The 26241-nt window shown below is 48.4% G+C and overlaps 1 protein-coding gene across 4 annotated transcripts in view; it reads left to right on the top strand.

The window, feature by feature from the left end:
• Window positions 1-26241, top strand: part of HERPUD2 (HERPUD family member 2) — a 1113814-nt gene that overhangs the window by 512749 nt on the left and 574824 nt on the right. For all 4 annotated transcript variants that reach the window (XM_069613247.1, XM_069613249.1, XM_069613250.1 and 1 more), the window contains one exon: window positions 9742-9881. In XM_069613247.1, coding sequence (XP_069469348.1) covers window positions 9742-9881 — 140 coding nt within the window. The remainder of the gene's footprint in view (window positions 1-9741; window positions 9882-26241) is intronic.

Raw genomic sequence — 26241 nt, 5'->3', positions numbered from 1 at the left:
TGGCTGCCTCTACTGCTCCTATTCGTAACATTTGTGAAGCAGCCACATGGGCTTCGGTCCATACTTTTGTATGACACTACTCTTTAGATTCTATCCATGGGCAGGATCTGGCCTTTGGCAAGGCGGTCCTTTACTCTGCAATTTAATTGGGCATTCTAAATTTCTGAATTCTAAGTTCTTTTCCCTCCTCCATATTTTGGTACTGCTTTGGGAGTCTGTCATAGATATGGAATACGTCGGAGGAACTAATCCCCTCGAAGAACAAGTTACTTTCTTACCTGGTAACGTTCTTTCAATGGGATGTTCTGACGACGTATTCCATATTGTACCCTCCCAGCCTGCCCCGCTACAGAATTTCTTATGCGATTGCAGCTTACGTTTCCGCAAGGCTTTCTGTGGTCATACTGGCAGAAGATTGGTGCCACACGTTCTGGGAAAAACTACAACTGAGGCTACGGGCATTGTGCGTCCTAATTAAAACATCCGGTGACGTCAGCTCGACGGAGGCCCTCAAGGACAGCGTATCGACACAGGATGCCGAAAATGTTCAGAAGCAGCACAGCTGTGGTGATTACCTGTCATAGATATGGAATACGTCGTCGGAACATCCCATCGAAAGAACGTTACCAGGTAAGAAAGTAACTTGTTCATATATATATAAGAACCAGAGCATTGATACCCTAGCTTCTGATACTTATGGTTTTCCCTTGGGTTTGAGCTATGAAGTTAAGAATCAACCATTACCTCCTCTAAAATCCCCCCCTAGGAGTTTATTCAATGAACAGAGTGAATTAAATAAGATTGGACTTGAAATCTTTTAATACAAAAAGTAATCGGAACATTGGGGGCTTCAAGTCCCATTATGCTCCAAGTACTGGGATGAGGGGACGAGTTGGGAACCTATGGGATTAGCCACAGTAGGAGATGTGCTTAAAGAAGGAAATACCCAGAGATTCGAAGACCTGATTCTAGATACTGGGATACATAATGGTTAGTACATCACATGCGTTAGGCTGCTGAAAGGCTTGAAATTGAGATGGCCAGATCCCAACACGCACATGATGAATCGGAAGGGGGACATGAAATTTCACGTATATACGAGTTACTGATGTCTGCAGTGGGAGGGGAAATAGATCAAGTCAATGGAAGTGGGAGGCGGAGCACCACTATCAGATGGGGAATGGGACAGAGTGAAAAGGTGTCATAAGAAGGTATTGAAAAACGCAAGATTCCAGCAGATCCAGCTGTATGTGACGCGTGGAGCATATATGACTCCGTACAAAATAGGCAGGTTTAATCAGACTGGTAACCAGGCGGCACAGTTTCTGGTGAATGCTGGGATCACGTTAGGCGTAGACTCTCCAAAAGCCTGTCTGCTTGGGTGCTTCCCGAGACCCAAGCGGGTTAAACATGAAGTAAGCTGAAAGACTTTGTGTACATCATGGCGAAAAGTATAATAGCAATGGGGTGGAAAGCATTGGCGAGACCGGTAGCGCAAGTATGGTGGGGGAATCTGATAAAATGGGCCAATGTGGAAACAGTGGTTTGGTCAGAAGCATCCAGCAAGGAGGAGGAACTAGGAGTAAGAGGAATTGATGTGTGGAAACAGCATATAGCAGATTTGGCCGCCTCTGTACATGATACTCAGGATCTTGGGGAGACCCCTGAAGGCCAATACGTAGCCACAGACTAAGTGGCGCTGACAGAAGAGTGACCGTGATTAGAAGTATAGGGTAGGCCCAAAGGGAGGGAACCAGGAGTTGGGAGTTGGGGAGGGAAGTTGTTAAGCATTTATTTATATCAGTTTGTGATTATTAAAAGTGTACATGGTTGTGGTTGTTTGGTTAAAATAAAAATTGTTTAATTTAAAAAAAAGTACTGGGATGAGGGGCTCAGAGGCACAGAACTGCGGTATGCAGTCTAGAGTTCCTAGTGGCCCACTGCTGAGCGGGTCTTTTGATTAAAGCCCCTTCAGGTGCAGGCCACAAGGAGGAGAAGCAGAAGAAGTAGTAGTAGTTGCAAGTTGCATTAGCAGAAGCAGAAAAACAAAGATGCTGGAGCCGCCGCTGGGTTTGAAGTGGATTTCGGTCCTGAGACGGTCTTTGAAGATGAAAACCTGAAGTGCAAAGGTCGTGCAGCAGGAAACCGTGCAAGAGAAGAAAGCGTAGAAAGATCACAACCAAAGCAGAAAGGGCAAACCTTCAGAAAGACTATTACCATCATTGCCAAAATAAAGATCAAACCATACTGCAGAATGATTGTAACCATTATACTCAGAATAACGAAGATGCAAGACAACAACAACAACAAGAATTGCCTAAGCCAAAGAAGGGCAGGTTTAACGAAGAGACAATTGTTGATTGTTTTTGTTTTTTTAACTTGTTTTTATTCGTTTTTGATACAATAAGTAAAAACAAAACTCCCACCCCGGGACCACAAGGCCCGTTCACCTGCCCCGTCCCACCCAACAACCCAAACGCTGCTTTCCGTGAGCTACTACTGAGGGTGTATATAAGGGTACAAACATTACCAACATTTGTTACATCAATGGATCGGTCTCGATGAGGGGCTCGGTACAGTTATTTACAGTGCACAGACATTAACATTAGTTAGTGATCTGTTAGGGTTGACATTACAAGTTCATTCATTGGGAGCCAGTGTCCACAATGTTCTTAGACCTTTATGATCTGAGGGCGGGGCTCAATAGTCTAGAGGTCTGCTACTGGCTGGTAGCAATAACGCATACGCAGTTTCTCTCAACTCGCACATGTTCATGCAATTCAGCCAGGCCCGCAAGTTCGGGCCACTCCGCTTACACCAGGTCCTGGCTATGAGCGATCTGGCCACCACTGATTCCATGCCAAGAAACATCCTCTCGGCCCGGGGCCGTCTATCAGAGCCAGAAGCCACAACTCCGGCGAGTACTCCTGCGGGGTAGGTAGCATTTCAACTACTGCTTTTTCCACCTCCCCCAAGTTGCTGTATACAGGGACATGCCCAAACCACATGAAAATAGTCTGCTCCCTCCTTGTGGCATCTATAGCATGAAGAGGATCTATTTGGGTAAAAATGGTGTAATCTTGCCAGGGGAGTAGTGTAGAAATTTAAAATGTGTCCGGTGTAGTCAGTTATTCAGGGACAGGCCTTTTGTTTGCATGCAAATAAGTTTCCACTGGGGATCTGCAAGCCCCTTACCCAACGCCTCCTCCATTGGGCTCTATAGGTGTGTATATGGGGGGGTTTTCAAGGAGCTAATGATTTTGTATATAGAGGAGACTGGTTTCGTAGCACACCCAGTTTGAGATACATATTGAAGGAGTGGTGGGGGGGGTGGTTGCCTTGGGATAATCTGAACATTTAGATTAAAACACGGGCCAAAGACTGATATGCAAATGGCTATTCCTCCTTTGTGAACAGTACAGTGAGCAAAAAGCGATGGCTGGGAACTCTCAAAGTGGAGAAAAAAACCACAGAACATGTTATCATGCCATGTTCTTTCTAGAGAGGCGCGCCTTCTTCCTTTTTTTGTAGATTGAAACACGGCCCGTAACCGATAGTATAATCGCATTGTAATTGTGTTCCAGTCGCCCCTCTTTTTTAGGGCATCCCATATGATGAATTTACCCTTCACTATGAGATCCCCCAATTTGTAGACCCTAAGTCACTCAAAGTGTTGGCGGAAGACCCTCTCCTGTGTGACCAGGATTCCCCTCACCACTGCATAAACTGGGAGATCGGGGGAGTGACAGACAGCTGTATCTGTCAGTCGCCCCAGGTGTTCCCAGGCTTTGCAAGTAATTTCCACTGGCTGTATCTCGGACCGGGGCGTCGGGTGAGGCCCCCCTCCCCCTCCCCCTCACCAATCCCCTCAGGTCGTACAGGGACAACGTCACTTTCTCTGTGGTATTGTGTGGTAGCGCAGGAGAAGTGCACCACGTAATCTATTCTAGATGAGCTACTGTGAACCCCAGAATGGAAAGTATATTCTCGTTTATTCGGGTGCATGGACCGCCAAATGTTGTGCAGTGCATGGTAGTTAGCTATGTCTAGCCAGGTCTGTGCTGCCTTGGTAAAGGGTTGTTTGAGTCGTTGCGGACCTGTCCATGTCTAGAGAAAGTGCAACATTAAAATCTCCCTCCGATATTGTTTCATAAGGAGGATATTTATGCAGGCAGGAGGCACATTTCCAGAATAATTTGGGACTGTCGGTATTGGGAGCGTATATATTTATAATGAGGATTCTCAGCCCCTGGGTTTCCCCAGCCAACAGTAGGAACCGGCCCTCCGTGCCCCTGTCGTGTGCATACAACTTAAATTCCATTGAGCGGTGTATATAGGTGGCTACCCCTCTAGAGTGTGATGTGAAGGAGGACCCATACCTGTGCACCCCCAGCCTGGTAGCGTTGGAGGGTTGGTGTCTTCGGGTAAATGTGTTTCTTGAAGACACAGAACATTGACACTGTGATTCCTCGCACAATTAGCAATAAGTCTTTTTTTTTCTTATTGGCAAACCCCCGTATATTACATGTCATCACTGAGATATAATTCGCCCCCATCGTGCCCACCGCTGTGGATGTGTGAACATGAATACATGGACCGGGTCAGAATGCCCAAAGGGGAGAGAACCGCCATGTTAGCCCGCTCGATTCTACACCCTTAAATGAGCCCACAAGTGTGCTCCTCCAACCACCTTCATCAAACACCCCATTGCCCACCCCACCCATGCCAGAAACCTAAACATACCAGGAGTGACCCCCACCCACAGATTCCCAGAAAACAACCAAGTAACCAACAGCAACTGCAGTGGCTGCGGTAACGAGGAGCGTACTGCAAGAGGCAAGTACTGGCATTGCATATGATGAGGAGTGTGTATTGGATCATGGATCATGGTCCTGAGATCGTGGGTCGGGCAGTTCCTGTGCGAACCTTTCAGCTGCTTCAGGTGTTGTAAAAAAGGATACTTTCCCCATGTGCATCACCTGGAGTTTAGCCGGGAACATCATTGCATATCAGATGTTTTTCCGACGGAGGATATTCTTGGCCGATTGGAAGTTTCTCCTCTGTTCCTGCACCTCAGGGCAGAAATCGGGGAACAGGCAGATTGTCGCAGAATGCCATTGTACCTCTCCCTTTTCTCTGATTTCAGTAGGACATCCCTTTCGCAGTAGTTGAAGATCCGAGCGATTATGGGGCGTTAGGCGGCTCCCGGTGGGGGCCTATCCACCAGGGAGCGGTGTGCTCTTTCCACAAGAAACCTTTTGGAGACTGGAGGATCAGCCAGCACTTTGACAAACCGCTCCATGTTACCAGTGGAGTAGACTTGGGCACACTGAGAATTTGCAAGTTGATCCGCCGAGAGCATCCCTTCAAGTCGTCATTCTTAGCTGGTATTTTCTTGACAGTTGGTGTAGAATGGAGACGTTCCGCTATAGGACCGACACTTTGTCCTCTCCCTCACTAATTCTGGTCTCCGCCCACACAGTTTATCGATCTGGATTGCAGATATATCCACTTTGCTCATTAGGGCGTGTATCTTCGTACCCAGGGAGTATCTGCTGCTGGTCTTAAGGGACAGTAGAGTATGGTTAAGGGCCACGACATCCAGCTACGAGGGTCTGGGCTGCACTGCTGGGGGCGGCGCCATTGCCTCCATCCTGGTGAATTGGTCCAATTTTCCCTGTTTCTTAGAATTCACCATGGTGTGCTATCCTGTGCAGATACGGGGGGCCCAGGCATTGAGGCGTACTTACAGAGCCACAGGGGCAACCCGGTGTTATGTAGAGTACGGCAGACGAGGGGAGCGCCAGCGACTGCCCTGCCACAGATCTGGAAGGCCCCAGAATAGAGTATGTAATTGTGGCACAACAAGGCCAGAGGCACACGTCAACTGTCCCCTGACATGTGCGCAGGGGGTACTCAGGATCCTGGCGGTCCACCGACACCGCCCGTTGAGCGTTGATGTTTACGGGGGAGGGTCCTTGTTCTCTGGTGCCCTTATCGGTCCGCAGAGGTGCACCCATTATGGAGTTAAAGGTTTTTGAGCATGGGTCCCTTTCTTCGCCTGAAGAGTGGTCCCCCCAAAGCATGCAGTCTGTCAGCTCACGCGTGAGCCTTCTCTGTGGTAACAACTGGAGCTATCGGAGGCATGAGAGCACAGGCTCTGCACTGGTTCTAATCCAGGGGTTAACCACCTCCTTCCGATCCAGGTAACAGCAGCCTGACACAGCACACTTTGGGCCAGAAGCATAGTATGTCCAGTATAGTTAGTTCAGTGAGGGAGACACTGGCCCATGCAACCCTCGGGTCGCCAAACTGATTGCAGAAAAATAGGATGTGCAGGCCCACTTACTGCCCTGTTCCAAAGTGCAGTTTGCCTCAGGTAGTGCGGTCCGGACAACAACGGCCCTACCAGCCACGTGGGGGGGGGCTGACACCGCAGCAAGGTGGCAGCGGACAGGAAGCGCGGAGCAGGGCGCCTATCAATGGAGGTCCGTCCCCACCACTCAGGAAACGGGTGTTGCAGGGGCTGCCGCCTCTAGGTGGGACCGGCACCAGGAATTCAGGGCTGTGCAGCATCAACCCGGGCTGCCTCACCAGCCCAGCTTCCCCCCAGGACACAGAGGGGGATCACAGGGGAACGGCACCAGCCCGCGGGAGGGGCCGGGTGGGAGTTCTCGCAGCAGAGGTCGGAGTGGTCATGGAGAGGTCTACGTAAAAGCCTTGCAGTTTCAAAAGTCTTCGACAGTGGAAAGATATAAATACAAAACGTGGGGAAGGGAATCCTCGCAAAGAGAAAGGCAGGCTGGAGCCCGGCCGAGGGAAGCCTCTGTCAAACTGTGGTTGAGTGAAAGGTAAATGTGAAGGAAAGTGGGGAAGGGAACCTCCACAAAGAGAAAGACTGGCTCGAGCACGGCGGATTGGAAGTCTGTGTTAAATTGTGGCAAAGTAAAAGCGTAGAACTGTGTGTTTATGAGAATGGCGCACGAAGCCTGAGAAATTAATTGAACTGCCAAAAAGCTTGAAGCCCAAGCTTAGACTGTTGAATTGTACCATTAAGCCAGAGTGTGCAAGACTGATAGAACTGTGCCATCCACTCACCTTTTAAGACACTCTCGAGACCCTGCGCTGCTGAACGCGGGGAACGTTCTTACCTAAGCCATTCTGACATTCCTCTTAAGACACTATTTTTCCTTTTGTATTCTCTCAACACATTTGCCAATTGAGAAGGAGGGCAAGGTTATTATTTTTTTTTTTTAGTATAGGCCTTTTTATTTTGACTAGACTGACTTGGACTTGTTTGTATTTTGTTTAATGGTCGATACTACTCCCATTCTAGAGTTAGGGCCAGTTAGGAATTCTACCAACCCAACAAAAACACCTAAATAAAGGTTTTCAAAAACTGGTATCAATTGTGTCTGTGTCTACTATTGATACCATGCCTTTCTTACAGTATGCATTGAAAACCCCTACAATAACAAACCCATGTGGTACTGGGATGAAGAAACGCAATGGAGGAATTTAGAATAGGAGCTTGACAGAGAGAAAGAACTTTGATAGCCTGCCAGGGATGTTCCCTGACAACGTCCTAAAATAGAAGGTGGAGATACCAAAGTCAGAAGCCGGAAAGTTCAAATCAGCTGTTCGAGCTACGCGGAGGAGGGACAGGATGCACAGCGTCCAAACCTTGACGGGCATGTAACTGTAGAGCTTAATTTCTATCATGAAGCAACCCAGGAGACGTGGGAAACCGAAGAGGACCTAAGGCATCCAGAGACTGGACCGGGTGGTGGCAGGTTGCTAACAGAAGGCAGTGGACCAGGAGGTCTGTCACAATGCTGATGCCCCCATGCGGTGAAACCACGAAGGACACCAGCGCAGAATAAACAGAGGATCAGTTCATAGGTGCATGTGTGATGAGAAAAGCCAACCTGACATAAGAAGGTCCCCAATGCTTGTGAGCCCCGTGACGTTATCCCTGCAAGTTTAGGTAACAGGGGAAGCGTTAGACCCGGGAGGAGACTTATAGGCATTATTGGAATACTCCTACTTGTCCCAGTTAAGAGAAAACACTCCGAGAGTTGGAAGAAAGTAATAATAATAATTACTGAAATGCTTATACTCATCCCAGTGAATATAAAGATATAGAGAATCATTAATGGAACACTCAAACTCGTCCCAGTGAAGAGAAAATATTGAAAGTATCTGAAGAAAGTATGAATTATTCTTGGAACGTTCATACTCATCCCTGTGGAACTGGAATAGGAAGAATATTAAGAGAGACTGAGCATCACTACTCGAGCTCTCAAGTGAGCTCTAGTCAAGATAAAGGTAGGACAATGTGTAAAGGGGAAATTAAAAGGAGGAGACGGGCCAATCAAATACATTTTAAGGTTGGGCCTTGCCGAACTCCACAAGTGAACTATATCATTTGATGAAAAGAATCACCAAAGACTGTTTTTGAAAAACACCTTTTTGAACTGGAATTGGTGGAAGAACCACGTAATAGGAGAAGGGAGTCATTCTTCTAAATTGCATTTATTCTCAATAATGCTAGGGCCAGAGCAGATTAGATTTGGGACAGTGTTACTGCATTTTGGTTTTGGATTCTCACGGATGACTGACTAGCACCCAGTTAGATTTTTTAGGTGGAGAATGCCTTATAGCGTAGGGAAAGTCAGGAGTTTTCAGTATATAATTTAATAAAACACTAGTGAGATGAAAAACAGAGTCTGTGTCCTTTCTTATGACCCAACACTGGATCCGAGTCACCAGTGTCCAGCAGGAGCTATCTCTGGAAACCAGGAGTTATTTTATAGCATAACACAAATGTAACTCCAACACGAGATGCAAACTATATCTTTTATATTATATGTGACCCATTATGCTTCAAGTGTCATGTAGATGTGTCATAATGCTCCTTTATGTACATTCTAAATGCACAGTGTTAATGTCTTATGGATACATTTGTATGGCACCAGTTGGCCTGTGAAGTCCAATGTAGTTCCTGTTAGGTGTTAGTAACAAGCCAACCAGGCTCTCCTGGGCTACAACCGGGAGCTAAAATAGCTTCAAGCAATTTCGAACTCTGTGTTACTTGCCCATTTGTCTAATAGCTTGAGTCCTAGTAGCGATCTGAAATTAACTGGACTAAGACAAGGACTTTAGTGTTTCATGATAATTCGGTGTGTTTTTCAGGGCACACAAGCAACTTAACTGGTAAACAAAGCGGACGGATATTGGTGTTTTGAAAAGGGCAAGCCTTTCTACTTAGGATGGTCTCCTGCATCTTGCAGAAATGTTCTAGGCAGATAGCCATCCCTTTGCTCCCTAACCTGTTGGTAAAATGCCTAACCCAACAATGTAACATGACCCTTTGTCAAGTAAAATATCATGCATACAGGATCCTTCATTTTATGCAGACGGTTTGTTGTGTTGATGTGTAAATTGTGTTGCCTAGTTAATTAACATGTTTCTGAAAAAGTTCTTCCGATTAAGTTCGTATTATCATAAATGGTCATTTTGTTTCTGCTGTGTAATGCTACCATAAACTCTTAGCGAATATGATATGCAATTCAGACACTGGCGCTGAGACAAAGCTAGTCGTTGCTCGTGATCATGTTGTATGTTTTGTGATGTAGCCTGGATTCAGATTTTGCTCTGTGCACAGGATGCTGTCTTGCTAATGTTTCTTTCCAATTTTGGCAATGTGTTCAATCAAACATTATTGTATTTTATTTAAAGAATGTTGAATATTTGGGATCAACAACCGCTTCTACATCTGCAACCCTTAATACTGCTTCTGAAGTCTTCAGGGCCCGTAATCATCCACCAGTACAACCTAGCAATGTGCAGAATCCAGCAGCATTTTACTTTACGCAAGGGTAAGTAAAGCGTGTGCATAGCAAGGTTCTATCTTTGATTTTATCACCACCTTTTTAATTTGATCGTTGCCATGGATTACTTTTTAGTCTAAAAGAAACTTGTTTTCATGTGGGTGTTTTTTCAAAATTTGCTTTGATAAAATAAAATCTAATATGGCTTCCTTCTTATTCATTTAGCCATGATTATGAGTTCTAAGAGCCGTATCGAGTGTTAACGGTTCGCAGCCCAACTTAATAGACCTGAGCAGAGTGAGTGCCTTTAAAGAGGGACATTACCACCCGGTATGACATGAGGAACTCGTAATTTCCCCATTAGCACCCCCGGTTTATGTCCTGTGGTGTTAATAGGCATTTATTTCTTTGAAACAATGGGTCGTGGTGAGCGCACGATCCATGGTTTCAAAGAAATACTAACATAACATGTTTGCCATGGAAGTGATGCTCCAATCTATTTTCATGGCAGCCTGGAAGATATGAGGGGAACGGCACCGTGGTGGCCCCACAACCCCTTCAGATAAGTGGGAGATGGGGTGGGATGGGGAGACGGAAGCGGAAGTACATTTGTGACTTAGTACATGAACCGTTTATGTACTAAGTCACAAATTTACCCACGTATTCATGGGATGCCTCATTTAAAAAGAGTAAAAACGAGATATAAGAATAAAAATGTGAATAAAACATTTCTCTCGTGCAAATACAAGTGTTTTGTAATTATATGTTTGAAAAATTGAGAATAAGTCTACAAAGTACATTCGACTACTTCGTGCAACCCTGACTAGGGTCAACTGTGAGCACCAGTTCTAAATAGGGTATATACACCCTATTTTTTCCAGTTTTTGTATTGTGAGGTCCGAATGCCAAAGGACCTTTTTTTAAACTGGTAGCTCCAGGTTAAAGCAATTTCAGATTCATCTCTACAACAGTTGAACATTTATACTATAGCAACCAACGTGGTGCCCACCTAACCACCGTTTTCTTACATATTTTTTATTGCCATTCTGTAACTGATCAGAACTTCAGACAAAGAGCCGCTGGCTTCCAGGGCAAAATTCTTTAGGAGCCAAATCCAAGTTTCAGGGGTTAAACATTTAAATTATTGTAACTTCAAAATTAAATCGTAAGAATACAAGACAATCATTTCATATATTATTTGATCAGCACGGTACTACTGTAAGAAACTCATTGTGGCAACAGTAAAGACGGACACAAGCGATCACAGTTCAAGGGTGTTTATTAAACTGTATGCAGAACCTAAATCTAAGATGGGAGCAAGTGTCGACCATCAAATGAAAAATAAGGCTTTCCTAGTGGCGTTGTGTCAAATAAAAAGGGCCTATACTAAGAAACCTATAGCCAAACCTTACAACTAATACAAAAAGGGTGTGGGATAGTTTTCAAGAAAAAAAAGTAGTGTTCACAAGTAATATGTCAGGATGCGGTAGCCTGGGACTCCCTTCCCCATGTTTTGAGCACGGGATGAGGTGGGATGTCGAGCACAGCACACTTTTCGAGCATTCCCCAGCACGAGATGACAGTTCCGGTTTCAACATCTCAGAAGCCTCGACGGCCAAGTCTCTTCAACAAAAGTCTCTTGCCTTCGAGGGTCAGTAAAATAACAAACGGACACAAAGTTCCTTTTCACGTATTCTTTGGGTGATGGATTTACCCCTTGGTCCCTCTCTTCCGGGCGCTGACCTTTCACAAATAGAGTTCCACAAATCAAAATAAACAGTTCCATTTTTGTGAGTTTTAGGTGATGATTTTCACCCTGGGATCCCCCTCTTCTGGGCGCAAATCCCTAGAACATTCTGTACTAATGGCAGGACCTTGGATAGCTATGGTCGAAAGGGCCTGACAGGCCCTTTCGAGGTTCTGTCAGGTACCGAAGTATCGAAACAATTGTTTAATCACAGCGTTCTTCTCTTTACTTGGATGATAGTTCTTCACCCCAGAGTTCCCCTCTTCCGGGCGCTGACACTTCTTTTTCTTTTAGCCTCCTTCTGCCGGGATCGCTCTGACTTTCCTTCACAAATCTAAATCACTTTTTAAACCGTTCCATTGGACATCCCTCGGCCGGGTTTACTCTTGTCAACGCACTATTTCCTGGGACTTTAGACTTGGCCCTTTCTCGTCAGCATCCCTTTTCCGAGTTCTCTCTTGTCAACTTCACATTCGCATTCCCTTTTAATGCTTGCAGGATTTAATTCCCTTGCTTTCTTACAGTTCTTAGGTCAGAGGCTTTCGACTGTACAGGAATTTTGCTTGACCTCCTGTATGACCACTTTGATCTATCTTGGCAGCTCTCCTACGACCTTCTGGTAACTGTAGTTTCATTCAGACAGGGATTCACCAGGGTTTCTCGGAGCAGCACCCATGTGGTGCCAGCTCTCTTTTGCAGCTGGTCTCCCTTTTACAATGTTACTGCTTCTTAAGCATTTCTTACTTTGCCACTTTCATTCACCAAAGTCCGGTTCTTATCGGTTCTCCGCTCGACTCACCGGCTGTGATGAACCGCTTTGGCGTTACTCTTTAACTGGAGTCAAGGCCGGTACCACGGAAGCAGGAGTCTGCCTCGCTCTGGCTTATCAGCGTCAATACGCTCTGGGTACCGTTTTCATCTGCTGCAGCACACTTGGGTTATTGTCCTTGGTTTTACGATTCTTTCGGCTGAGGGTTTGTGGGGTTTTGTCAAAAAGGGCAAGGCTGTGTCTCTCCTCGTCAGCCTCTCGATGTTGCCGCCTTACGAGGGGATTGGGTCCTCCGACGTATTCCAGATCTATGACATGTAATCACCACAGCTGTGCTGCTTCGTAAAATCTTCGGCGTCTGTGTCCTGCGTCGATACGCCGCCCTCGAGGACCTCCTCCGACGGCCAATGTAACTGGATGTTATAAGTAGGACGCACAGCGCCCGTAGCCTCAGTTCTGTTTTTTCCGCGAACGTGTTCGCTTCGGAGATCTCAGCGCGTCTCGACTCTTTGGAGTTTCTGTTCTTTCTCGGTTCTTTGAACCTGTTCGTATTGTGAAGTATATTCTTCGTGAAGATGTCTACCTCGTCTTCCACCCCGCGTCTGGGCTTTAAGAAGTGCGGGGACTGTGGGTCCAAGATGTCGGTGACGGACTCGCACAACGCCTGCCTCTGGTGCCTCAGGGAGGCCCATTACACGGATGACTCTGTCGACTGCCAGTCGCTCACGTCCAAAGCCTTGCGGGAGCGCAAGAAGAAGTTGTCGGTAGGTAAGGTGTGCAAGCCACAGAAGTCGAGGTCTGCAGTGCTTTTGACGGACGATTCGAGGGGCGACCTTCTGCATCATTGTCGGAAGTCCAGTGGGTCTCGTCCCGGAGTCGGTCCCGCCACTCCTCTGCCTCTTCGAGGCACACCCGGAAGCGCTGTCATCGGTCGCCTTCCCCGTTCTCATCCGAGGACTCTGCCCGTCGGCGGGTTGCTTATCCCACCAAGTATGCGATGCCGGAGGAATGGGCTTCCTTCGGGAAGAAAATGTTAGCAATTCTCGAATCACAGGGCACTGGTCCGTCCGTGCCTCCGAGTGGGGTTGGTCGTGATGGGTCGAGAGACACTGCTCGCACGCCTTCGGGCTCGGATGGTCGGCACAATTCGCGGGAGAGGTCCCGCTCGGACAAGGGGAATCGTTCTCGTCATGCCCGGTCCAGGTCCCGGTCCTCGACGCGCTTGAGACCATGTGCACCTGTGGTGTCTTCGAGGAAGATGTCGACGCCGGTGGCGCCGAGGTCGTCGACGGAATCCTTCGAGGCCCCGCCTCCGAAGAAGTCGTCAACGCCATCGGCGCCCAGGCTGTCGAGGGACATGCTCGGGGCTCCGGCCTTGAGGCCTGTGTCGACGCCATCGATGCTGTCGGCGCCGCGTTCGGTGTCGATGCCGATTCACTCGACGCCCTCAACGCCTTTCAAGGCTATTTCGACGGGGGTACCACGGGGCTCGGTCGAACCCCCTAGAAAGGCTCTGGCCAAGGTCAAGCATGGCTTTGTTCCACATTCTGTGCCTTCTTACCGCCATCTTGAGTTTATTTCAGAGGTGGATGAGGGCTCTGATGATGGCATGGTTCCTGATACGGTGCCAGACGAGATTCTCTCGGGCCATAGCCAGATTGAGGACCTGCGGCAGTCCCTGCACGATGCCAGTGGGCTGGACACCTCTCCGGAGGTGGAGTTTTGTAGGCCTGAGCCTGACACTCATGCCGACTCCTTGTACCGGCGCCTTATGTCTAGGGTCACCGAGTACTTGGGATGGTCTGCTCCCCCTGGGGATTTTCTTCAGGATGACCTTACGGATATCCTTGACCAAGGTCCACCAACTGACCCGGTACTGCCGTTCCATATGGCTTTACAGAGGAGGGTGGCGGCGGCTTGGACTGCTCTGGAGAGTCTCCCGGCAGTGGGCAAGTCTTTGCTGCGAAAATACCGCTGAGCAAGTAGCGGCTACTTGACCAGGCACCCCACTCCGGAGAGTTTGGTGGTGCAGGCGGCTACGGCCCCGGCAAAGCGGGCGTCGTATCCTACCATCCCTCCTGATAGGGATGACAAGCGTTTTGACGGCTGGGCGAAGAAAGTGTTTTCTTCAGGGGGTATGGCGCTTCAGGCGGCCAACTCCGTATGTGCCTTGTCACGTTTCACGCACATTCTGTGGAACTGTTTCCTTAGCGGCTGATCATATTCCCGAAGGGGACGAACGGGATGGTTTCCTTGCCATGGTTCAGGATGGCAAGGATGCCATGTGTGAGGCCGTTCAGTCGGGTTTGGACATGGCAGATTGCATCAGCCGGTCCATGGCGATGAGCACCGTGATACGCAGGTTTGCATGGTTGCGGAAGTCGGGGTTTGCTCCTGATGTGCAGGCCCGGCTCCTCAACATGCCCTTTGACGAGGAACATCTTTTTGGCTGCAAGGCTGACGAGAGCCTTGAGAGGTTGCAGACCTCCAAAGCTGCAGCGAAGTCGTTGGGCACTGCCGTTCGCCGACCTCTGCCTTTCGTCCTAGGGGACAGCAATGGAGGGGAGGTTCCTTTCGTTATTACTCATCCTTTGGTAAAGCGAGAGGAGCTGCCAGTTTAAAGGGGCCACCGTAGGAGTGCGAGAGGTGGAAAACAAGGTACTCGAGGTGCCAAGGCCGCTCGGGCTGTTGCCTCTTTGCCCTCAGGCAACGCCACAGCCGCTTCAGCTCAGTCATGAGGCCATGTCCCATGGTTCGCCGGTTGGGGGAAGGCTGGCGCAGCATCTTGCAGAGTGGCGCGCCATTACTTCAGATGTGTGGGTTCTGGAGATCATAACCCACGGCTACTGTCTTCCTTTCCGGCAGAGGCCTCCAGACAATCCACCGGGGAATCTCTCTTTGAAGAGTCCGGATCCGCTCCTTGCGCAGGAAATGCAATCCCTGCTGGAGAAAGGCGCCATAGAACTGGTGCCTGTAGCGGAGAGGAACAAGGGATGGTATTCCCCTTATTTTTTGATTTCCAAGAAAGATGGGGGTTTGAGACCCATCATGGACTTGCGCGGTTTGAACAAACTCCTCAGGAAGGACAAGTTCAAGATGGTTACTCTCTCTCAAGCCCTCCAGGCCCTTCAACTTCAGGACTGGTTGGTGTCTCTCGACCTCAAAGACACTTATTTTCATGTGCCGATACATCCAATGCACAAGAAGTACTTGAGGTTCGCGGTTGGCGACTCGCACTTTCAGTTTCGGGTCCTGCCGTTCGGATTGACCTCCGCCCGAGGGTCTTCACCAAGCCCATGGTAGTGGTGGCAGCACACCTCAGGAAAGGGGGGATTCACGTCCACCCCTACCTGGACGATTGGTTGATCAGGGCGCGCTCTTCCGAGCAAGTCCTGGATCATCTGTCAGTCGCCTGCCACTCCCTCCACAAGCTGGGCTTCTCCCTCAACTGAAAGAAGTCCCATTTGACACTGACTCAGAGGCTCCAGTACATTGGAGCTGTGCTTGAAACCTCCCTGGGGCAGTGTTTTCCTCCCCAGATGAGGGCTCATCACATTCAGCAGATGGTGCACAAATTTCAGCTTGCCCAGAGTCTCCCAGCGTTCGAGTTCTTGAGATTGCTCGGCCTCATGGCATCCTGCATTCTTCTGGTGCCAGAGGCCAGGTTGTGGATGAGATCTTTGCAATGGGCACTCAAGCTCTAGTGGTCTGTCCTCCGGCAGGTTGTCGGACCCTGTTCAGGTGCCGTCCTCGCTCGGCAAGGACCTTCTGTGGTGGGCCGTCGAAGACAATCTGATGAAGGGGGATCCATATTGGCTACCCTGGCCAGAGGTGACGATCATGACGGACGCATCCCTCACGGGATGGGGAGCTCATGCCAACGAGTTGACAATCAGCGGTTGTTGGTCTCCATCGGAGTCCAGACCCCATATCAATCTGTTGGAGCTGAGGGCCGTCAGGCTATCCCTGAAGGCTTTTCTGCCGACTGTGCGAGGGAAGAATGTCCTGATCCTGACGGACAACACGGTGGCCATGCACTACCTCAACAAAAAGGGAGGGGGCAGGGTCACTTCCTCTGTGCAGGGAGGTGATGCAGCTCTGGTTCTGGACAATCCAGCAGGAAGTTTCGATCTCGGCAGTTCATATGGCCGGAGACAAAAACGAGACGGCGGACGATCTGAGCAGGCAGAGCGCGGTCTCTCACGAGTGGGAGTTGGCTCAGGAGATTCTCCTGGCGATCTTCGCCCTTTGGGGAACCCTCAAGTGGATCTCTTCGCCTCCAGTGTCAACCGGAAGTGCGAGAGGTTCTGCTCGCGTGAATTTCCTCCAAAAGGAGCCTTAGGAGACGCGTTCGTGGTGCAGTGGTCATTCCCACTGCTGTACGCGTTTCCTCCAGTCCCCATCATCCCGCAAGTACTGTGGAGGTTACGGAGGTTCGATTCCCGTATGATCCTCATTGCTCTGGCGTGGGCCCGGAGGACGTGGTACCCGGACCTTCTCGACTTGTCCGTCTTCCCTACCGAGATGATCTGCTCTCACGGGACAGGGGTCAGGTTCTCCATCCAGAGGTCAGATCCCTCAACCTTCACGCTTGGTTTCTGAAAGGTTGAGGTATAAGGCTTGGGACCTCACTGAAGACGTGATGGAGGTGTTGCTCTCGGCCAGACGTCCCGCAACAAAGTCCCTGTGCCGTTGGCGTAAGTTCTGCGACTGGTGCAGGGTTAAGAATGTGGATCCTTTTGCATGTGACATTCCTATGGTTCTGTCTTTTTTGCTTTCTTTGGCCCACAGGTGCTTGCAAGTGGGTACCGTTAAAGGTTACCTGGCGGCGCTGTCCATATTTAAGCGCTTGTCTGAAGAGTGTTCCTATTTTAAAATTCCTTTAATTTCTCAGTTTTTGAAAGGGTTCATTAACATGTTCCCTCCGTCACCTTTCCAGGTGCCCGGTTGGGATTTGAACCTTGTTCTTAAGTTTCTGATGGGTGCTCCGTTTGAGCCTTTGCATTCATGCCCTTTGCGACTGTTAACTCTTAAAACTGTATTTTTGGTTGCGGTCACTTCCGCTCGTAGAGTGAGTGAGTTACAGGCACTTTCAGGTAAGCCACCCTTCACTGTGTTTCATAAGGACAGGGTTGTCCTTAGGGTTCGTCCTTCCTTTCTTCCGAAGGTGGTGTCGGAATTTCATTTAAGCCAAAAGGTTATTCTTCCGACGTTTTATCCTCCTCCACATCCTGGTAAGGAAGACGAGAGGCTCCATAGGCTTGACCCATGGAGAGCGTTAGGCTTTTATATTTCACACATGTCCCGGGTCAGAGTGGACGATCAACTCTTCATTGGTTATGCTGGTAAGCGTTTGGGACAAGCTGTGACGAAGCAGACTTTGTCTTGCTGGATTATTCTGGCTATCTGAGTGTTACCGCTTGGCGGGTAAGGACCCACCGGTCGGCTTGCGAGCCCATTCTACCAGGGGTATGGCTGCCTCTACTGCCCTACAGAGGGGTGTTCCTATTCGTAACATCTGTGATGCAGCCACCTGGGCTTCGGTACATACTTTTGTACGTCACTACTCCCTCGATTCTATCCGTGGGCAAGATCTGGCCTTTGGCAAGACGGTCCTTTACTCTGCAATTTAATTGGGCATTCTAAATTTGTTTTCTAAATTCTTTTCCCACCTCCTTGCGTTGGTACTGCTTTGGGAGTCTGTCATAGATATGGAATACGTGGGAGGACCCGATCCCCTCGAAGAACAAGTTACTCTCTTACCTGGTAACGTTCTTTCGATGGGATGGTCCGACGACGTATTCCATATCGCTCCCTCCCTGCCTTCCCCGCTACAGAATTTCTTATGCGATTGCAGCTTACCTTTCCGCAAGGCTTTGTGTGTCAGACTGGCAGAAGACTGGTGCCACACGTTCTGGGAAAAAACTACAACTGAGGCTACGGGCGTCGTGCGTCCTACTTATAACATCCAGTGACGTCGGCCGTCGGAGGAGGTCCTCGAGGGCGGCGTATCAACGTCATCGACGCTGGACGCAGAAGATTTTCCGAAGTAGCACAGCTGTGGTGATTACATGTCATACATATGGAATATGTCGTCGGACCCATCCTATCGAAAGAACGTTACCAGGTAAGAGAGTAACTTGTTCTTCTCCTCCTTTTGAACCGCTGAGTCTGGATAGCTGTCTGGTCATGCGGTCTGCCTTGCTTCTACTCTGCTTTCTTGCTCCACCTTTTATCCCTGTGGGGAAACGAAAGGTCCGTCTGGTGTGTGTGTGTGATTTTGGTTAATTGCCTGACTTTGCCTGACCCTCGTGTTGGGACATGTCAGGTAAACAGTTTTCAAATTAGTCCTTTGTGGTTTGTCAGGAGAAAGTGTTTGTGTTGGAAAAGGGGAGGAGTAGAGTTTCGGGGTGTTCTCGGGGGTAGGAAGGGAAAGCGGTGTTACATGGAATTATAACACTCATATTGGTGATCTCGGAAGGGTGGGTTTGGAGGGTTTTCGAAATGCATAGGGGGTTTGTGGTAACTTCAATTGTTGGCCACTTTCGACTAGGAGTCTGGAAAGTGACAATCAGGCGCACGTGATTGGTAGGGTTTGCGTGGCAAACCGGAATAGCTGGGATCGTGAAATAAACCAGGGGGATTGGGAAACTAGTATTTTACATGAGCGGTTTGTGAGTACGAGAAATAATGACCAGAGGGGTGTGAAAAAGAATGACCGGGAGCATACGGGCAAGGAACAGAAAAACAGGGATTCTGGGAGTTGCAGGTTTGAAGTGTAACGGGGCTACGGCTCCTATGGTATTTACCGGATATGGAGGGGACATCAGATTGGGACAGGGGAGGTCTAATGGGAGGAAGGGAGGTAGATGTAGTACATCGTACAAAGATTTCAGGGATCTCGCCCTACTCTCCTTCTCCGGTATAATACAGCATCTCTCTTGGGTTATTCTCCTGAGCATAACCTCGGGTTTCCCTACACAGGTGATTTATTCTCGCTCTTTCGGTTCCTGGATTGCGATCGTAGCGTGTTGGCCCTTCTTTGGTTACCAGAATAATGGTTTCTCGAGGCTCGTTTGGGAGAATACTCTCTGGTTTCTCGTACTACATAAATTAATTAGTTACTCACATTCTGCCTTGGTGTGCAGTTGGTTCAATGGACCTTTAGAAGACTGTGAGACTCTAATTTGTTTTGTCATTAGCAATTGCTGTCAGACTTTGGGCAACAGTGAAAAATAGACCTAACCTACCCCGAGTCCTCTATAGTAGTTCTATACTCATGCTAATGGAACCGTGCCCAGATGATTGCCCTGAAAATTGTGCATAATGACCTGTATGAAGAAGCTTAACACTGAATATATTTGGTAGGCACTTGTTGATGCGGTATAAATCACAGTTGCATAACATCGGGCAACAGGTATGTACTCTTTGCCATAGCTCTCAACTCACACGCTTTTGGCGGGTGTCACCCGCCTTGAAAACAGAAGACTCACCCGCCAAGCCTCTGACACGGCCATTCATTTCAATGGGCCTCTCACCCGCCAAACACAAAATCGGGTGATTTCACCCGCCTTTGCATCGCAAATGGTTGAGAGCTACGTCTTTGCTGATATTTTTCACACAGCATAGACGGATGTGGGGGGGGGCGTGGTTAGCAGCTGATGGAGTAGGTTGTCTCTCCGAGCTGCTCCCGTCTGATCCTGCATGATCCGGTAAAATGCAAGCCTAAAGCATTCACAAAATCCTGAAATTGCCTGTGAGGGTGTAAGAACAACTCCAGAGTGCCCAGCTGATCGGAGAGGTATGGGGGGTTCAGTAGCTGCTGAGATACTGAGCCCGAAACGTGATGACCGGCCAGCGGAGCTGTGAGGCAAGATGCCAGTTGCTCAGTGAAGGAGCAGGCAGAGGTGCCGAAAAGATGTGGATGCCCCGCTGACTGCGGGCGTACAAAGAACGAGCTGCGAGGAATGCGTGTGCCATGCGGTCCGTGTTTGAGGGACAGAGGCAGAGGCAGAGACAGAGGCAGAGACGTGTTGGCAGCCTGGTTCGCCAAGCTGAAAAAGATGAGGGCAGAGGACAAAGAGAAGACGTGCCCACAAGCGGCCCCCCCCCATCCCAGCCTGTGATCCTTGGCTCGGCACACGTCAACCAGCTGCACATGGGTTTAGCTGCTGGCGGAGACGAGTGCGCAGTGCACTGGAGGCGGGTGTGTACTTGGGGGGGGGGGGGGGGATGGGGGGCAGAGGGAGTAGGGGGTAGCCAGAGCGTACCGCTTATCCCCCACTAGGGAGGCCACCATAAGAAGGGGGTTGGGAGACCCTGGGAAGAACAGATGGGAACCCGGGCCACGTGGTGCAAATAATGTGTGAGGACGTCGGATGCTGCAGCTTCCGAATTCTGAGGAGCTGGCTGTTAGAAGGAAGCTTCTACGTGACGACAGCTGTAAACACCCAGGCCGCGTGGTGAAGTTAAAACAAACCTCCTGCCACCCGTTTTCTTAGAGGCAACATATAGAAACGTAGGATTGGCATAGGAAATAACTGGAAGTGAGGTGTGCGCACGAACCCGGGCCAGTGGTGTAAGATACAAGTGGCCATACACTCATTGGTCTACATGCGGCCCAATACTCATTGGGCCTGCAGGGGTCAGGACATAATGAGGAGAAGGCCTGAGGAAGAGCAGCTACGGAAGGAAAGCACACAATTCACTTGGGGGAGGGAACTGTGGAAAACAGCCTACAGATTGCTTGCACTGAGTCACAGAGACACAAAAACAACATCCAGGGCTATACTTCAAGGGAGCGAAAGTAGATGTAGTTGGATGACTGTGAGGTGCCTTTGGGGGACAATGAGAGCCCGATATTGCCACACGCACACTGGCGCTATGAGATAAGCCCCAGCAAGGACCGGAAGAACCTGCTGTCTAGAAGGAAGGTGTGTAGATGAAGAAAGGGGGTGTATATATGCACGCACACAGATAGGTGGCAAGAGATTATGGGCGGGAGCACTACATGTGGGGCAGGAGATAACCACTTTATGGTATGGGATAAGTGGAAGACCGAGGGGAATGGAGGGGTAAAAGCAAATGGCGGGGAAAATGTACTTACCTGGAATGTTAGGGGCCTGAATACCTATGTAAGGAGGAACAGTTTTCTCATATGTAAAGAAAAGTAAAGTGGATATAGCCTTGCTACAGGAAACGCACCTCACAGCAGAAAAACGGGCATTATTAGCCAGTAAATGGAAAGGACAGGTGTTTGGATCCTCGTATTCTGCCTATGCCCGAGGGGTCTTAATATGGATAGTGCACTCAATACCCTTCAAGATTACCCATACTGAAACAGATAATGAGGGCAGGATGGTGTTAGTGCAAGGCCTTTTGGAAAATGTAGACACATGCCTAGTTAACACGTATTCTCCCAATCACGGCGCCGCCATGTTTTTTCAGACTTTATATTCATGACTAGGCCCTTATCAGGACAGTAATATGATATGGGGAGGAGATTTTAATTGCACGCTGAACCCACTCTTGGATAGGTCAGATACCAAATACACTAAGTTAGCTCCGCAGGCCAGTACATTAAGGACGCTCCTGGATTCCTTTGATCTGGAAGATGCCTAGATAAGGTTGTACCCAGATACCGGGCATTATTCACACTTTTCATCTCCACACTCAGTATACACTAGAATAGATTACTTTTTTGTGGTTAGGGAGCTAGCACACCATATCACTCATTCCCAGTATAAGGGCTTGGTCTTATCGGACCACTCCCTGCTTAGTTTGCAGTGGCAGTATGTCCCCCCCCAGGGCCTTGATAACCACATGGAAACTTCAGAGTGAAACTGTGAAGGATCCCCAATTTCGCGAATGTATAGGAAAATGCATCACAGAATATATCTCGTATAATTTGGGTCGTGTACCTAGCGCTGGTACCTTTTGGGAGGCGTTGAGGGTGGCGGTAAGGAGCTGGGATAGTGCGGACCAGTAGTGTCCAGGCAACTATAAACGGAGACCTAGCTACCCCTGAAGAACAATTGAGGATATTGGAGCAGATAATAAATAATAATAAGAATTTATCATTTTATATAGCGCTACGAACCCTCCGGTATCTGAGCGCCGCTTATTATTACCCACGGTGTGTGGTGCCCATTTATCGACTTCGGAAGGATGAAAGGCTGAGTTTGGCCCTGCCGGGATTTCGAACCTGCGTCAGCAGGCTCTGCACAGATGTCAAAGCAAGTGCTCTACTCGCTGTGCTATCGGACCAGCTGTAAGGTTAGGGAATTAAAGCAGAAATGCATGGATTTCTGGGAGAGACTGGGCAAACATAGTTCTGCTAGATACACTGAGAAGCAGCACAGGGAAGGGGACAAGACAGGCCCGTTGCTAGCGTGGCTATATAAAATGGAAGCGCACCAAACTCCCATACACACGATAAACAAAGGTCATGGGAAAGTATGCTATACGCAGACTGGGATTAAGGAAGCGTTTTGGGAATTTTATCAACAACTGTACTGACAGGGTCCCCCAGTGCAAACCTCCCACTTAGTGGAGGTTTTAGATGAAATTGAGCTACCTGTACTCTCCCATGAAGAAAGAGAGGGTTTAGAAGCGCCTATTACCTTGGAGGACATACAAAACACAATTGTGGGTTTGCCGACGGGGAAGCCACCAGGCTCGGATGGCCTTCCCAGTGAATTTTTATAAAGAATAGGCACTGGTTTTCAATGATTCTTTGAGGTGGCAGTGCTTCCACTTAGCTTGAGAGAGTCCATTATAATTCCTCTCCTCAAACATGATAAGACTCTGACGGAGTGCAGTTCTTTTATGCCCCTATCCATGCTGAATCAGGCTAATAAAATATTGATGTCTATATTAGCGGACAGAATGAAAAGTGTGATACATAAACTAGTGCAGCCGGATCAGACTGGTTATGTCCCAGGCCAGAGTATGGCCTGGAACTTAAGGAGATTACATCATGTGATAGATAAGATGGCATCCTGGGAAACTCTGTGTGCTATTGCCACGCTGGATTCAGTGAAGGTGTTCAATTCGGTGAGGTGGGACTGGCTTTATGCAACTCTGCATAGATTTAGATTTGGTCAGACATACATTAAATGGGTCCAACTAGTGTACACTAAGCAGATGGCTAGGGTTAAGATGGGCAAATGTATCTGACGCATGGGAATTGGAGAAGGGTACGAGGCAGGGTTGCCCCTTATCACCGCTGCTCTGTCTTAACTATGGAACCAATAGCCCAGTGCCTTAGGACGGAATATAGGGACGCAGGGTTTGAAATAGATGGGGTTAGACATCTTGTATCCCTATATGCGGATGATACGCTACTGTATATCCAGAACCCAGAATATAACTTGGAGCTGCTGCTAGAAGCCATGAAGTTGCGCAACTGTCGGGGATCACAATTAGTATAGATAAATCGGCATTATTATCGTTAGCAGGATTGTGTAAGTTAGAACGGGAGGTTTTACAAGTGCTGGTCCTGCAGTGGAAAGAGCATAAGTTTCGGTATCTGGGAGTCAATGTGTACCATGACCTAGTGGATGAACACAAACACAACACAATACACTACACGCCCTGGAGGGTATCAAAAGCTCCATGAAGTTTTGGGTCCAATTACCTCTTTAAATGAGGGCGAGGGCGGCCTTACTGAAGATGGTGGTAATGCCCCGACTAGTACATTTTTTCGTGAACGTTCCGTTCTATGTGTCTAATACTTTCTTTAAGGCACTAGAGGGGATATGCAGAAGCTTTTTGTGGCAGAACGGGAGGAATAGAATAGTATTGTCCTCCTTGTACAAGCTGCACGCGCAGGGCAGTATCGGAGTCCTGAACTCCACTGTAATTTGTGGTAGATTGTCTCGCTGGTGAACCTACCCAGGACACATTGATGTTACAGCTTAGGGGGAAGCGACATTACCTAAAGGAGGTATTGTGGTTCCAGAAACCTTGCGAAGGGGAAGGGTCACATCTGATGTCCCTAGGGTTGATAATGTGGGACAGGGCTCTAGCAGAGATGGGACTGACAGACCCGGTATCTGCACAGATTCCTCTGATTTCGATACTACCATCATAAACTCCAGGTGAGAATGGGAATACGCAAGTATTGGGAAGCCTGTGGGGTGGCAACTATAGGAGATATGTTACAGGATATGGTTGTTACTCCCTTTGAGGAGCTGACAAAGCAGACTGGTATAAACAAAGGCCAATATATGCTACACTGTACTATTAAGATGGGTATTGAACAAAGGTGGCCGGCATATCTGGAATTGTGGGAGATGCATTCTATAGTAGACTCCCTTTACCATATAGCTGAGGGAGGGCTTACCATTTCAAGAATAGATGACCTTCTACTGACTAATGCGCCGGCCCCCCTTTGGTGATAAGGAGTAAATGGGAAGCGGACTTGGGGATAACCTTCACTGAAGCGCAATGGGAAAGGATACTGGGATACCACCAGAAGGGGTCACGGAATGCAAGACTGCAGTTTATACAACTCCTAGTGACGCACAGAGCGATATATGACCCCTCAGCGGATGTCTAGGTTCACAGGGGCCGTGGCTCAAAGATGCCCCAGGTGCAATGCTATGGAGTAGGGAATGCTACATATGTTTTGGGCATGTCCAGTGGCAGGGCGATAAAGGGTTGGAGGTGGCACATAGACTTCAAATAGGAGGGGTAGTACTGGATGTGCTTTCCCCGGGGGTATGTCTGCTGGGTTGTTTTTCACATCCCAAATGCAGTAGGCATGTGACCAGACTCAAGGACCTAGCGTGCATACTAGCTAAATGTAGAATTGCTATGACATGGAAATCATTCAGGGGCCCCAGTGTGGAGGAATGGTGGAAAGACCTATATAGATGAGGAGCTGCAGAAACTGCGGCATGGAAAGCAGCAACGCAGCGGGACCATGAGGGGTGCGGAGGACAAAATTGGGTATTGGGAAGAGTTGATGCAATCTCTGTTTACTAGGGCAGCCTTGGAAGAAATTGGGGCGGAGTGACCCTAGACCCTAGCAGGATTTACTGGGGCTCCGAATTGGAGAAAGTAGTGTTCCTAGAATACAAGTCAGTTGCAGGCGGGTTGGGGGGGGGGAGTTGAGGAAGTGGGGGGAACGGGCAGGGGGTAAGGTTATGATAGTAGGGGGTTATGAAAATGTTGACTGAGGATATTGCATTACTAATGTGGTGTGTAGTTTGTTTTGCTTTGTTTGAAAATTAATAAAACCATTTTTTTTTAAAAACAGGTGTTTTTCGGTCTCTATTAATCACTTCTCAAGGATAAGTGGCCTACATCTCACTAAATCTCCCTACAGGAAAGTCTAACTATCCCTCAGTACACCTGTTAAGGATTTCAATCAGGCGACACACACCTCGGTCTCAGCCTAGTATGTAGCGCACAACTGAGATGCCTTTGTCTTTATGTTATGCGGATTAAATTTGAGATGGTACACAACTCGTATCGCACCCCCTTTTTGAAATACCCCGGGTCACAATGGACCATGAACCAGGCTGGCGGGTGAAAATGCAATATTTATTTATTTTTAAATTCAAATGAAATCATACCATTTTTTTTATACAGGGCAGCAATCACCAATGAAGTGATAATTACAATGGAAATGGAAGCAATGCACTTACTTAACCTTCACCTAAAACATGTACAAAGCACAAGTGAATAGGAGCACTTTTAGAATTAGGAGAGATGGCACCCAAGGTAAGGGTTCACCCTGCAATGTTCCCTCTATCCACAATTAATCAAATTCTGAGTGGATAGAAAGGAGCAGTAGTTAGTCAGAAATAAGGGGGAGAAAACAGAATCAAAATCTGACCTTCCCTCACAAAATAAGAGGCGAAAACCCTTTGCAATAGCATGAA

This window comes from Ambystoma mexicanum, chromosome 5p (genome assembly GCF_040938575.1).
Source record: "Ambystoma mexicanum isolate Mex_15411 chromosome 5p, UKY_AmexF1_1, whole genome shotgun sequence".
Classification (NCBI taxonomy): Eukaryota; Metazoa; Chordata; class Amphibia; order Caudata; family Ambystomatidae; genus Ambystoma; species Ambystoma mexicanum.
The sequence above is the reverse complement of the archived record's forward strand: the minus strand, read 5'-3'. Positions and strand labels throughout refer to the sequence as shown.